At 49.0% G+C, this 15479-nt stretch overlaps 1 protein-coding gene across 3 annotated transcripts in view; it reads left to right on the top strand.

Moving 5' to 3' along the window:
- The window catches only part of ULK1 (unc-51 like autophagy activating kinase 1), a 151488-nt gene extending 144982 nt beyond the window's left edge, over window positions 1–6506 (top strand). For all 3 annotated transcript variants that reach the window (XM_075898409.2, XM_075898408.2, XM_014572209.3), the window contains 3 exons: window positions 260–417; window positions 1836–1971; window positions 3484–6506. In XM_075898409.2, the coding sequence (XP_075754524.2) occupies window positions 260–417; window positions 1836–1971; window positions 3484–3539 (350 nt within the window). In that variant the 3' untranslated portion in view covers window positions 3540–6506. The remainder of the gene's footprint in view (window positions 1–259; window positions 418–1835; window positions 1972–3483) is intronic.
- The last annotated feature ends 8973 nt before the right edge of the window (window positions 6507–15479 follow it).

Below are 15479 nucleotides of genomic sequence, written 5' to 3'. Positions count from 1 at the left end.
TTAGCAAAACGCTAATTCGAACTAGTTTTTAGTTCTAGACGCGTTAGTTCGAATTAGCTTAGTTCGAATTAACTAATTCGAACTAAGTTAGTTTGAACTAGCGCTGTAGTGTAGACATACCCTATGATATTGAACGGGTGAATCTTTGCTTGAAACAAAAACACTTTTAAGACACACATCCATGGTGTGAAGCATGGGGAGGTAGGCAAGAGAGGCAAAGCCGGACGTGTAGATGAACATTTTTTTTCTTTGGCCCTAGTTGTGAAGAAGCTGAATGAGCTTTATAAATCCAGCGTGTCGGCCTGCCATTCTCTGAACATGAGACTCCAGAGATTCTTCTTGGATAAACAGAAGCTCATGGATCGGATCAACAGCATCACAGCAGAGAAGCTCATTTTCAGCTATGCTGTGCAGTTGGTAAAGATTTTGCTGCCCTGTCATAACTGTGTCCAGCATGCTCAGCATGATTGGCCACAGCTCCCATACATGGTGCTGGCAGGTTGTTTTAACACCTGGCTTATTGCATGTTACAGTGCTGGGAAGGGACATACATTGAACTAGGTGAATAATGGATTTTTCAATAGCTGGCAATACAGAAAATATTTTTGGGTTGATAAACCGAAATCAAACCTTTAGCAAATTGAGAAGTTAGAGTTGAGTTGATTGAAACGTTTTGTTTGACCCAACTCAAAATTCTTCCTTTTGATCTGGAATATTGTAACACAAGCAGAGGAGGACAAGGGGGCAAGGAGTAGTGAAGGAGCCCTCCTTTTAGGGATACTCACCTATGATGTGGGACACCCAGGGTCAGTTCTCCTCTTTGCTTGATGTGGAGAAGAGATCTGAACTTGCAGCTCACCAATTGCAAGAGGAGTGTCCAAAGTGTTGGATTATGGGATATTCTGAGCAGGCCCCTCCTCTCTCTGGGTATGTCTACACTACCCCGCTAGTTCGAACTAGCAGGGTAATGTAGGCATACCGCACTTGCAAATGAAGCCCGGTATTTGAATTTCCCGGGCTTCATTTGCATAAGCGGGGAGCCGCCATTTTTAAAACCCCGCTGGTTCGAACCCCGTGCAGCGCGGCTACACAGGGCTCGAACTAGGTAGTTCAAACTAGGCTTCCTATTCCGAACTACCGGTACACCTCGTGGAACGAGGAATAGGAAGCCTAGTTTGAACTACCTAGTTCGAGACCCGTGTAGCCGCGCTGCACGGGGTTCGAACCAGCGGGGTTTTAAAAATGGCGGCTCCCCACTTATGCAAATGAAGCCCGGGAAATTCAAATCCCGGGCTTCATTTGCAAGTGCGGTATGCCTACATTACCCTCCTAGTTCGAACTAGGAGGGTAGTGTAGACATACCCTCTCTCTCTCTCTCTCTCTCTCTCTCTCTCTCTCTCTCTCTCACTTTCTCTCTCTCTCTCCCCAGTCCCTCATGGTAACAAAAAGAATTATATGGTTATTGCAGCAGCCTAGATGGATACCATTCGCACTCTATTTCACTGGCCCAATGACTGTTCACTGGGGCTCTGAATTGGGATTGTGCTGTTCCTATTGCTTCCTCCTCTTCTTTCACCTGTCATTTTGTAACTCCAGCCTGAAATGGGTTGGGAAGCTTGAAACAAAACATTTCCCTTTGATGTCGTTGAGTTTTCCATCCCCATGAAACTATTCAGCAAATTGGGCACAGATTCATGGACCGAAACTGGGGGATTGGGTGAATAAACTGTTATTAAAAGGCACTCGGCTCTCAGTGCACATGCCAGTCAGCCTCCATGGCAATACTGCCCCATGCTTGCTGCATGGAATAATGGGTAGGGGGCCTCTACACACAGGTGCAGTCTGCAGCCCTGGACGAGATGTTCCATCACAAGGAGGACTGTGCAGAGAGGTATCAGAAGGCTGTGCTGCTAATGGAGGGGCTCTTGCACATCGTAACAGAGCAGGGAGACATCGAGAACATCAGTAAATGTGAGCAGCTTTGCACTCCATTTCTTACTAGAGCCCCATGTGTTTTACCATCTGTGGCCCTGGGTCTCTATCTCCTTCCACCAGGGCAATTCTTGGATGTTGAAACCTAAACTCTGACTTCTCTATTGCTCCTCCTGACTCATGCCACCCAGTCTCTTGGTGCCCTTGAGAGAACAAACCAGTCTTCCTAGTTTTTCCACTCCAAAACAAACAATCCTTCCAGTTAGCATCCTCCCACTGTCCCTGTAAGCGGACACTTGGTCCTACTGCACTGACTCCACACTGTATGGAGTGGTAGGTGTTCTTTTGAGAGCACTGAGCTAGCATGGACTGAGAAAATCTTCTCTCTGCCCTCTTCAGCTGGGATTTGGTCAGGATGGCTCCATTAGCCAATCTGCCTCTGTGCATCAGAGCAGCAGGGGGAGCTTACCTAGCATCATGTACAAGAACAAGAGAGTGGGTTAAATTCAGCTCTGGCTGTGCTTTCACCAGAGCTAATCTGGCACTTGAACTGCAGTGGCAAAGCCATTATAGTTGTCTGCCTGGCTTCCCAACAGGGGGATTGCACACTTCCTCAGGAGACACCAAAAGTTCCTTCTTAGATTGCACCTGTTCCTCAGAAGGGGTAGTGCCACTGTCCTAATCAGCACAACATGCCATGTCAGTGATGCTAGATCAACCTGACCCCCACAAGCAATCAATGAAATAAAGTAATGGCCCAGAGGATGGTGTATTCACATCTGTAAGCGATCTAAATTATACTGAAGTAATTTGTGATGTAGATGTAGTCCCAGAAAGCTTGCCTCTCTCACCAACAGACATTGGTCCAATGAAAGGTACTACCTCACCCATCTTATCTCTAATGTCATGGGACCAACACAGCTTCATTACCATTTTATATGTTATTTAACCCAGTTTATTTCACAGCTCCCTGAATAAGACAGTCTCTCTTACATATCTCTTGTTATCACACAACATGCTGTATTTTAGATCCAAATGTAGAGCCCAGGCTATATACACCTACTGGTATCAATAATTTGCCTTGGGAATTCAGATTCTTGAGTCTGAAACATTAGGAATTAATACCACAACTATGAACTTCCTGCCTCCATTAGGGTCTGATTAGACTCTGATTTCTTTGTATCCCAGATGGGGCTTTGGCAAATGTGAGTGAGATCTGGAGCCATCTTCATTACTGGCGTGAACCACTTCACTGATTTAAATAGTTACAACCCCACTGATGTTAGAGGTGAATTAGAGACCTTTCTGAGAGCTCCAAGTCTCCATGAGGGACAATGTCCAGAATACTGTTTTCTGAAGTCTCTGATAATTCCTATTTCTCATGCTCTTCTTTGCATTGGGATGTTTTGGGTCTGGTACTCTGCTGGTGTAACTCCATTACATCTGCTGTACCCATTAACATCTGTTGAGGATTTGATCCTACTTATTTTGTTAGTTGTAATATTCCTGGAAGCCGGGAGATTGATTTCCTGTGTCCTTTCTCTCTGATAGGTAAGATGTGTGTTGAACGCCGGCTGTCAGCTCTGTTTTCAGGGATCTGTGCATGATTTAAAAAGTGCTGCTCGCCACAACCCTCACGCCAGCCAATCACATTCAGTTTCCAATCGCCCTCTGTCATGGTGGAGAAGGAGTCTGGCTATGGAGGACCTGGCAAACAAACTGCTTGATTTTATTTGTTGTCATCAGAAAGGTTTTCCACAGCAAGAATTTGGATTCTGTTGTTGAGGACATAGACAGCAGTGATTGCAAGCACTTTTCCATCATATATACTGGGGAATGACGTAAGAGAGTTGCAGGACTTTTCCCTCTCTCAGGGGAGGGGGCAAATGATACAATTTTCCTTTCTCTCACTTCTCCTTCAAAGGACAAGTCTGCTACCTAGCCCTCCCACACAGAGCAGGAGTGTTCTAGTGCTGCATCCATTGCTGGCAGTGGATGTGCTGAAACACTGAGCAGGAAGTTTCAGGTAAACTGTTAATGCGAGCTGAGAAGGGTATAATTCAAGGCCAGTTGCTTACAGTACTTTTCCAATCCCTGCTGATAGCCAAGCACTCAGGAACTTTCTACTGACCTGCAGCTGCTCCTTTCCATGCTTGCCCTTCTATATGTCATGCCACGGAGCACTTCCTGTGCGGTGGAGAGGAGTAACATGGGGAAGTTGGATCTCTCTTTTCCAGGAGCAATACTGAAGACAGCTGCAACCTTCCTAAAGGCTTCCTGGTTAATGCTGGAACCATATCACCACTGGAGAGGCTCCCTGCACCAAGCCCAAGTAGGCTGTCAGATCCCTACATGGATGGGGAAGCAACAAAGGAAAAGCAAATTGTGTATATATATCTATATATATATATATATATATTTAAAAACAACTCTAGCATTACAAGAAACCAAGATGATTTTCCCCCTGGTGGGGTCGATATCCTAGACCCTTGACTGCACAGCTTGGTCCATCAGTACATATCCAGTATGAAGAGACACTCATGCTGTCCTACTTTTAGCTATTGCATAGATAACCCTTTTCTCCTCTGCCCCCGCGAAACACTAAGTTTGTGACTGAAAGAAGCACTTTACACACTATGGTAACTCTTGACAAATTGACTTTGCATCAGTCTGTGACCCTGGAACTTCATGACTGTTGGGAATGCTGTTCTTTTGTTCCTTGTTTTATTGCACTACGTGTGTGTGTATATATTAATTTGTATTCCTCGAGGCAAATATATATTGATATATCGAGTGTGTCACTGTACGCATTTAATTGTACTGTATCTTGTGTGCGCGCAGTAAACAGCAGTCACACAATCCATGTGCTGTTCTCCTCCATGCCAGGCAAAGCTGGCTTGGAATCCTACAGTACCAGAGTTTTTTATTTAAATGTTCTTTTTAAGGACCGTCAGCACAAAGCTCCATGGTTTTTAAGAGCTCAAGAACAGACATTGAGATCTTACATTCTTACAATGGAATTTTTTTATTGTTTTTCTGCTTAATTTTTATAAAACAAACCAACCAACCCAGTTAGTATTCAGTTACCTTCAGCATTTCTTTTTCAGAGACTGTCGCCAAACAAGGCTGTGGGTGTGAGCAGTTGAAGACCTACCTGTTGAGGTTTGGATGCTGCAAGTATGTGTGTGAGGGGAAAACTGGCTGCCTTTCTGTGGGAGGGAGGGGGGCATGTTTTAATTTATCAGAGTCATGGCAGTATTTTGTTGGCGCTGAGCAGAAAAAATAATCTACATGGATGAAATGCAAACCTTGTGCTTTAGTTTTTGGGATCTAATAACATTTTGCACAGGATGGTGGTTAATTCTTCATCACCTCTCTCTTTCCTACTGTAGTTTTTTGCACGTTTTTGTGTGATGCTCTTTGGAAAAAAAATTATGCAAGGAACAACTCAGACTTGTGAACCAGCTTCATCTGTGGCAAGATGGACACTTCTGGTGGCTGAACACAAAAGCAAATAAATCCCCACCTCTTTGCAGGGTAGTGTGATTACATGATGTGTAGCATCTGTATGAGGCTTCCGTTGCTTCTTTCGTTCACTGCCTGTTGCTATGTGCCTATGCCTAAAACAAAAACAAATTGGTGGCTAGAGATGTTAAACAAGAAACAGACTGCTTCAGAAAAGATTGCCACTAGTCCTGCAATAGGCTACACTACAAGTATAGTACAATAATCTGGATGCAGTGTGAAAACAGTAAGCCAGAATAGAGTTCCAAGCAGGCACATGCTTTGAATGCCATGTATACCCCACAAACTTAATAGCTTATTGCCAAGTATTAGTTGCATCCCAGGATTTGTATATGTGTCACAGGTGTAATGATTCTTGTACGTAGCAAGCTCAGCACTAACCTTCCAGCTGTACTTAATTACTTGAATGTATCAAAATTGTCCACATTCAACATATATAAATATATATTGCTCCAGAAAAATGTGGTTTACAGAACTTCAACCAATATACAAATAAGTGTGTGTGTGTGTGTGTGTGTGTGTGTGTGTGTGTGTGTGTGTGTGTGTGTGGCGCACGCACGTGTATATATTATATATACATTTTCTCAATACTTGAAACTTAGCCACTGTGGTTGGATTTTGAAAAAAAGTAAACAAAAGCTAAAAAGGCAAATGATTTTCTTTTGCCACCACTTTGGTGACTATTTGTTATCTTAACTGCATGTAGCATGAAACCAACTTTTTTTGGGGAGGGGATAAAAACTAGTATTTATTGCTTTGTAGACAAGGAATGCAAAACAAGAAAATAAATTTTGAAGTTGCTAGTGTAGTCTCTTCATTATTGTTATGGGTTTGTTACTTGTTGCAGCGTTTGTATATGGTATCTTCAATAGATTTCAAGAAACCTCAGTCTAATAACATTTATCTTCAAGTTTGTGAGAAAGTGTATGATATTCTTTATAAGGTAATGATTGATTGTCAGTTTTTTCATTTGTGTTTTGTGTGGCTTTGTTTTGGTTTTAAATTGTATAGCACTGATTTAAGAAAATAAAACTGATCTGAAATTATCAGTGATTGTGTATCTATTCTCCAGCATCACTTACTTGGTAGCACTAATACTAATAATACGTTGCTGTTACAGAACACTTTTCATCAGTAGAACAGCAAGTGCAGGTCAGTATCATTCACCCCAGTGTACAGTGGAGGAATCTCTATGATAAGCAGATGACAGCTTGATCCCTCCAGTACTGCAAGTACTTAATCATGAGCTTAACTTTATGTGCATTAGTAGTCCTAATGAACTAAAGCTTCTCTCCATGCATAAGTATTTGCAGCATTCAGGTGCTAGAACTATTTGCTGCACTTTCAGGCTAACACATTCGGCTTTGGTGAGGCCACATCTGGAGTATTGTGTCCAGTTCTGGGCCCCCCACTACAAAAAAGATGGGGACACATTGGAGAGGGTCCAGCGGAGGGAAACCAAAATGATTAGGGGGCTGGAGCATATGACTTATGAGGAGAGGCTGAGGGATTTGGGTCTGTTTAGTCTGCAGAAGCAAAGAGTGAGGGGAGACTTGATAGCAGCCTTCAACTTCCTGAAGGGAGGTTCCAAAGAGGATGGAGAGAGGCTGTTCTCAGTAGTGACAGATGGTAGAACAAGGAGCAATGGTCTCAAGTTGTGGTGGGAGAGGTCCAGGTTGGATATTAGGAAATCTATTTCACTAGGAGGATGGTGAGGCACTGGAATGGGTTACCTAGGGAAGTAGTGGAATCTCCATCCCTAGAGGTGTTTAAGTCTCGGCTTGACAAAGCCCTGGCCGGGTTGATTTAGTTGGAATTGGTCCTGCCTAGAGCAGGGGGCTGGACTTGATGACCATCTGAGGTCTCTTCCAGTTCTATGATTCTATGTTATAGTACAGAGGCCTGAGGGCAGGTTAGAAGCGTGCAGTTAGGTGATGTCCTAAATACTAGTGTAGTGTGTAGTATTTTCGGGTATGTCTACACTACAAAGTTAGTTCGAACTAACGGACGTTAGTTCGAACTAACTTTAATAGGTGCTACACTAGCGCTCCGCTAGTTCGAATTTGAATCGAACTAGCGGAGCGCTTAGTTCGAACTAGGTAAACCTCATTTTACGAGGACTAACGCCTAGTTCGAACTAGCTAGTTCGAACTAAGGGCTGTGTAGCCCTTTAGTTCGAACTAGTGGGAGGCTAGCCCTCCCCAGGTTTCCCTGGTGGCCACTCTGGCCAACACCAGGGAAACTCTATGCCCCCCTCCCGGCCCCGGATCCCTTAAAGGGGCACGGGCTGGCTACGGTGCCCGTGCCAGGTGCAAGCCTGCCAGCACCCAGCTAGCAGACCCTGCACCTGGCACGGCACAGAGCCACCCACCCGATGCCCCCCAGCCCACCCCCTCTTGCCGGGACCAGGCTGGCGGCTCCCGGGAGCTTGCCCTGGACCGCAAGAGGCGGGCACCTTCCTGGGCTAGTGCGGACATCGTGGACCTCGTCCACGATCTCCGCACTAGGCACAGGAAAGTGGCCGTCTAGGGCAGGAGAGCTGCCAGCCTGGCCACCCAGGACCAGGTGTGCATGAAAATCAAGGGGGTCCACTGAGACCCCCGACACTGAGCCCTGAGCTTACAATGGCCGTCCTGGGTCAGACCAAAGGTCCATCTAGCCCAGTAGCCTGTCTGCCAACAGCGGCCAACCCTAGGGACCCTGGAGGGGATGGACCGAAGACAGTGACCAAGCCATTTGTCTCGTGCCATCCCTCTCCAGCCTTCCACAAACTTTGGGCAGGGACACCACTCCTACCCTCTGGCTAATAGGACTCCATGGCCCCAACCTCCATGACTTTATCTCACTTCCCTTTCAACTCTGTTCTAGTTGTAGCCTTCACAGCCTCCTGCAGCAAGGAGTTCCACAGGTTAACTATTTGCTTTGTCAAGAACAACAACTTTCTCTTACTAGTTTCAAGCCTGCTACCCATTCCTTTCCTTTGGTGTCCTCTAGTCCTTCTTTATGGGAACTCAGGAAGAACTTTTCTGAATGCACCCTCTCCACCCAACCCCTGCTTTTAGAGACCTCTATCCTGTCCCCTCTCCGTCTCCTCTTTTCTAAGCTGAACAGTCCCAGTCTCTGTAGCCTTTCTTCATCTGGGACCTGTTCCCAACCCCTGATCATGTTAGTTGCCCTCCCCTCTCCCAGCCTCTCTCTTCCCCTCTCCCACCTCCTTTTCCCAGTCTCCCCCAGTTTTTTTCAATAAAGACAGAGTCAATGTTGGAAGAAACGTTATCTTTATTTTGTACATCAATAAGAAGGGGGGCTAGGGAAGGGTAAGTGGAAGGAGGTGAGGGAGGAATGGGGTACGAGCCCCCGATGGGGAGGACTGGGCTGGCTCTGCGGGCTTCTGGGGGTGGAAGCTCTCCTGCAGCCCCCCAATTACTCCCTCTCCCCAGATGGCAGCCTGCGGCAAGTGCAGCCGGGCTGATGGCCGAGTGGTGTGATGTGCCCAGTGTGGGCACTCAGGGCACTCCAAGCCAGAACTTCTTTGCAAGCGGGGCACCCCTTAGAACTGTGTGTCCGGGGTGGGGGTCGGGACCCTTTAAGCGCAGCCCTCGGCTAGCCTGAGACAGCATCTCCATGCTCTAAGTCCTCCTTTTATGCCCTGCCGACACTGCTTCCGGCCATCCTTAAGCCCTGTTCAGAGTCCACTCAATGTGGACTTACTAGTTCGAACTAGCAAAACGCTAGTTCGAACTAGTTTTTAGTTCTAGATGCGTTAGTTCGAACTAGCTTAGTTCGAATTAACTAATTCGAACTAAGTTAGTTCGAACTAGCGCTGTAGTGTAGACGTACCCTTCCACTTTATTTCACTTATATGAGAACAAATTATCTTGCTTTACCAGCTTTTCTATGGTGGGTGTCTGCCTTAGGGTGGGTGTTCATTGTTTTGGGGGCTGGGAATTTCAGCCAAAAGGGTTCTGCTGTTTCCAAGAAAAATTCATCTTGCTTGTGTTAATACCAACTCTGGTGACCTTTCCTTTGAGAAGCTTCAGTGCCTCCATCCTTCGGATCAGTGTTTTGAAATTTGGGACAGGCTAGCCATTTTATCAGGGGTGTGCCTCTTGCCTTCCTGAGCAAATATGTAGACCTATGCATGGATACAAAATTTATATCCACAACTGTATCTGTAAAAATGAGCTGTGGAAATCTGCATTCATATCTGTGGATGTGGATACCCATAGATATAAAGCAGATATCTGCAGATTTGCAGGGTTCTAAATAGGAATGTAAAATCTCATTTAATTGGTTAACAATTAAAGGGGGAAGGGCTGTTCCATTCTGAATTGGCTGGAGACACACGAATACGCTGCAGATTCTACTGCAGATTCTACGGCTGCTCTGAATGACTCCATTGGTTAACAGTTAAGGGTGATGTATACCGGTTAATCTTTCACGCCTCTAATTCTACATACTGATGCAGATAAATGTTGTAATGGCAAAAAAGAGCCATGCATACACACATGCATGGATGTGGATACCAATGGATTTCAGGCTCTACAAATCTACCTGCATTGTAGCCAAGGTATAAGCCTATGAAAAATTGCAGTTTGTACATGCTGAGTCTCTCAGACCTACTAGAACTTTGCAGCTAGATGTACTGAAGTTTCCATATCTACTGAGCCTTTCAGTCTGGGGCTCAGCAGAACTTGCCCTAAAGTTGGAGCTCTGGGCTGCAAGTACCAGCACTGATCAAAGAGCCTGTTTCTCCAGTGTTCTAAATGAAGATGGAGGAAGAAGCTGCCTGGTTTGAATTCAGAGAGGATGGCTGTGGGACAGGAAAGACGGGGAACAAATTGAGACGAGTCTGGTGGAAGGTTCAAACTGAAAACTAGCAGGGTGGGTGGGAGAAAAACTTGATTTGGGGTGTGGAATTGGCTGGGCAAGGAGACTGGGAACAAGGAGCTGAGGTGGGGGAGAATGATAGTGAAACTGGGATCGGAGCTCTAAGGGTTGATCATAGGATTTGCCATGTGAAGAGATGGGACTAGGATGAGAAGCTTGAGGAGTGGAGTGTGAGCTTAGGTAGATGAGGAGAATTAGAGTGGGATGAGAGCCAAAGGTAGGGAACAGGGACAAGATAGGTTGAAGGGTGCCACACTTGCAAGGAATGAGCAAAAAAGTCTGTGCCCAATGGAATGCACTCTTGTCCAGACCCCAGTCCAAGACTCTCAAGTGTCACCTTTCCTCAGCTGTCTGCAAGTAGTTGTGAACCTCAGCAGCAAAGTGTGGTCTCCATCCCCTTCTCCTACTGGCTGTCATTGCGGATGACAATGTCCTGCTGCTGTCAGTTACCCTGGGTATGTCTACACTACAAAGTTAGTTCGAACTAACTTTGATAGGCACTACACTAGCGCTCCGTTAGTTCGAATTTAATTCGAACTAACGGAGCACTTAGTTCGAACTAGGTAATCCTCATTCCACGAGTATTAAGCCTAGTTCGAACTTACAAGTTCGAATTAAGGGCTGTGTAGCCCCTTAATTCGAACTAGTGGGAGGCTAGCCCTCCCCAGCTTTCCCTGGTGGCCACTCTGGCCAACACCAGGGAAACTCGTATGCCCCCCCTCCCGGCCCCGGACCCCTTAAAGGGGCACGGGCTGGCTACGGTGTCCATGCCAGGTGCAAGCCTGCCAGCACCCAGCTACCCACCCGAGGCTGGCGGCTCCTGGGAGCTTGCCCGGGACTGCAAGAGGCGGGCACCCGCCTGGGCTAGTGTGGACATCGTGGACCTCGTCCACAATCTCCGCACTAGGCACAGGAAAGTGGCCGGCTAGGGCAGGAGAGCTGCCAGCCTGGCCACCCAGGAGCAGGTGTGCATGAAAATCAAGGGGGTCCACTGAGACCCCCGACCCTGAGCCCTGAGCTTACAATGGCCGTCCTGGGTCAGACCAAAGGTCCATCTAGCCCAGTAGCCTGTCTGCCGACAGCGGCCAACCGTAGGGACCCTGGAGGGGATTGACCGAAGACAGTGACCAAGCCATTTGTCTCATGCCATCCCTCTCCAGCCTTCCACAAACCATGGGCAGGGACACCACTCCTACCCCCTGGCTAATAGCACTCCATGGACCCAACCTCCATCACTTGATCTCATGTCCCTTTAAACTCTGTTCCAGTTGTAGCCTTCACAGCCTCCTGCAGCAAGGAGTTCCACAGGTTGACTATTTGCTTTGTGAAGAACAACTTTCTGTTACTAGTTTGAAGCCTGCTACCCATTCCTTTCCTTTGGTGTCCTCTAGTCCTTCTTTATGGGAACTAATGAAGAACTTTTCTGTATGCACCCTCTCCACCCAACTCCTGCTTTTAGAGACCTCTATCCTGTCCCCCCTCTGTCTCCTCTTTTCTAAGCTGAAAAGTCCCAGTCTCTTTAGCCTCTCTTCATATGGGACCTGTTCCCAACCCCTGATCATTTTAGTTGCCCTCCGCTCTCCCACCTCCTTTTCCCAGTCTCCCCCAGTTTTGTTCAATAAAGACAGATTCCATTTTTGAACACAATTGTCCTTTATTTTGTACATCAAGAAGAGGGGCTAGGGAAGGGTAAGTGGAAGGAGGTGAGGGAGGAATGGGATACGAGCCCCCGATGGGGAGGACTGGGCTGGCTCTGCGGGCTTCTGGGGGTGGAAGCTCTCCTGCAGCCCCCCAATTGCCCCCTCTCCCCAGATGGCAGCCTGCGGCAAGTGCAGCCAGGCTGATGGCCGAGTGCTGTGATGTGCCCAGTGTGGGCACTCAGGGCACTCCAAGCCAGGACTGCTTTGCAAACAGGGCACCCTGAGAACTGTCTGTCCGGGGTGGGGGTCAGGACCCTTTAAGCACAGCCCTCGGCTAGCCTGAGACAGCATCTCCACTCTCTAAGTCCTCCTCTGATGCCCTACTGGCACTGCTTCCGGCCATCCTTAACCCCGCTTCAGGGTCCACTTAATGTGGACGCGCTAGTTCGAATTAGCAAAACGCTAATTCGAATTAGTTTTTAGTTCTAGATGCGTTAGTTCGAATTAGCTTAGTTCTAATTAACTAATTCGAACTAAGTTAGTTCGAATTAGCGCTGTAGTGTAGACATACCCCCTGTTACGCTATGTCTAAACTACATCCCTCTGTCAAAAGAGGGATGTAAATTAGATAAATCAAAAGTACAAATGAAGCAGGGTATAGTGAGGTCTATTTGAAACCATGGGAAGGTTCTAAAAGCCCCTCCCCAGCCTTATGGGAGGGACAACTGGACCCATGTCCAACTGATTACAGGGGACAAATAATGACAAAAATACCAAGGAGTGCGGGTCACAGGTTCAAAATAAGGGAACCAAATGGGGACACCATGCAGAGAACTCCGGACAATGCCCACTGCTCCTCAAAGCTATTGATGGAGCCAGTTGTCGCCGCCCAGAGGAACTCTGCCCAGATACGTGACACAAGGGAGGAACGGAAGTAGGCCCCACAGTAGCAGAGAACCCCCTCGTCCAGCATCCTACTCCTCGTGTTGTAGATGGTGGCTTTTGCTAAGGCTAGGAGTAGGTTGACGAGGAGGTCTCGCGACTTTGTGGGGCCACGGATAGGGTGTGCATAAATGAAAAGGCGATGGGAAAAGTGCAGCCAGAACCTCAATAAGGGTATGTATACACTACCCCCCTAGTTCCCCCAGCCAGCTAGGTCGGGCCCCGTGTCGCACGGCTACACGCAGCACGGACTAGCTAGTTCGGATTAGGCTTCCTAAGCCGAACTAGCTGTACACCTCATTCCACGAGGCATACAGCTAGTTCGGATAGGAAGCCTAATCCGAACTAGCTAGTCCGTGCCGCGTGTAGCCGCATGGCACACGGTCCGACCTAGCCGGCATTTAAAAATGGTGCCGGCCGGCTTTATGCAAATGAAGCCCGGGAAATTCAAGTCCCAGGCTTCATTTGCAACTCCGTATGACTACATTACCCCCCCCCCAGTTCGAACTAGCGGGGTAGTGTAGACATACCCTAAGTGTTCTGAGGAGCTGGAATAGGGGCTGGAACCTGGCACATTCGAGGTATGCATGCAGCAGGTTTTCCCTCACACTGCAAAAGGGACAGACTTCCGGGATGGGGGTGAACCGCACCAGGTACACGCCCATGCTCACAGCCCCATGAAGGAGCTGCCAACTAATGTCCCCGATGGGCTGTGGAACTAAGGTGGAATACACACTACCCCATCAGGGTCCCCCATCCTCAACGGATCTTAGATAGTCCTGCCACTTGTAATCGGGGTGAGACACGAGGGTGAGGAAATGCAGAGAGTGAAGCACAAGCGTGTACAGCTGTTCCCTAGGTGCGGTCCAAAAGCAGACCAGCTGCAGATTTTGCAGCCTGCTGGGAGTCCAGGGGTGGGAAGGCCGAGGGGGCCCGCGGAACAGGGGCCCAATAAAAAGGGATGGAGGCTTTGCAGGAAGGGAGGGGCAGGGTGACTCCGCCACCTGCACACACAAGGCTGGATTGTGGAGCAGGGGCTCCGCGAGGAGGTCTGCTCCCTCGGTGGTCAAAACGGACCTGGTTGCCGAAAAGAGCTTCCAGGTCTGGAGGAGGTCCTGGTAGAATTCCGGCAGCTCTGAGAGGTCTCGCGGAAGACCCCTCGGGTGATAAAAAAGAGCTGACGGTCGTATCGGAGCCCTTGAAGGCGGCGGAGGAAGGCGCACCCCAAAATGCTCCATGCCGGACTACCTGCACTAAAGAGGAGTCTCTGCAGGGCCTGGAGGCGGAAGGCCCGGACCTGGCTGCACACGCAGAGCAGGCCGTGGCCCCCCCTCCTCCAGGGGGAGAGACAGGACCCCTGCAGAGACCCAGTGCAGTCCTGGCCAAAGGAACTCCAGGGCTGTCCTCTGGAGCTTGGCCAGGACCTCCGGGGCCAGGCGCAGGGTGTTGAGCCGGTGCCAGAGCATGGACAGGACCAGCTGATTTAGCACCAGTGCCCTCCCGCAAAGGGAGAGACACCGGAGCAGTCCTGCCCATCTCCGCAGCTACTCAGCCACCCTGGCCTCCAAACCCTGCCAGTTCTCCGGCGGAGAGGGATGCATGGCAGATAGACGCCCAGATAGAGCAGCGGACCTGCGCTCCACCTGATGGCCTGAAGTGCGGCTGGGAGGGAGCCGGCCCGCCACCTGTCCCCGACCACCAGAGCTCTTGACCCAGTTGACCCGGGCAGAGGAGGCTGCCGAGTAGACGGCTTGGCAGGCCTCCACCCGCACCAGGTCACCCGGGTCCTGGACCACAAGGAGCACGTCATCGGCGTACGCCGACAGGACCAGCCACAGCTCCGGCTCCCGAAGCACCAACCCCAACCTCCTACGGAGGAGACAGAGGAAGGACTTGATCACCAGAGTGTACAGCTGGCCCAACAGCGGACACCCCTGACGTACTCCCCGCCCGAAGCTGACCGGCTCAGTCAGGGTCCAGTTGAGCCTGACCAAGCATTCCACGAGGGCGTACAGTAGCCGGAGAAAGCCCACAAAATGGGGCCCGAAGCCAAAGGCCTGCAGGGTGCACAGGAGAGACCAGTGATCCATCTTGTCAAACGCCCTCCTGTCCCTGGACCAGGAGAAGGCGAACGACAAGCTGTCCCTACACCCGAACTCTTAAGAGATCCTGGACCAAATACAGGTTATCAAAAATACTGTGGCCCGGGATGGTGTGGGTCTGGTCGGGATGCATCACGTCCGCCAGCATGGACCGCAGTCGTAGCGAGATGGCTTTTGCTATGACCTTGTAGTCCGTGCTGAGGAGCGAGACGGGACGCCAGTTCCGTAGGTCGCGGAGGTCCCCCTTCTTCGGCAATAAGGCGAGCACCCAGAACACGCGGTAGAACTCCACGGTCAGCCCGTCCATGCCTGGGGTTTTATTGTTGGGCATGAGACGGAGAGTTTCCGAGAACTCGGCCAGAGTGAGAGGCAGCTCCTGCCGGTCTTGGTCACCCGCACTGACAGTCGGGAGCTTGGTCCAGAGCGCCTTGCAGGCGTTGGCTTCGGT

Source organism: Pelodiscus sinensis, chromosome Z (assembly GCF_052426305.1).
Source record: "Pelodiscus sinensis isolate ZL-2025 chromosome Z, ASM5242630v1, whole genome shotgun sequence".
NCBI lineage: Eukaryota > Metazoa > Chordata > Testudines > Trionychidae > Pelodiscus > Pelodiscus sinensis.
Note: the sequence above shows the minus strand (reverse complement) of the source record. Positions and strands in the feature narration are given on the sequence as shown.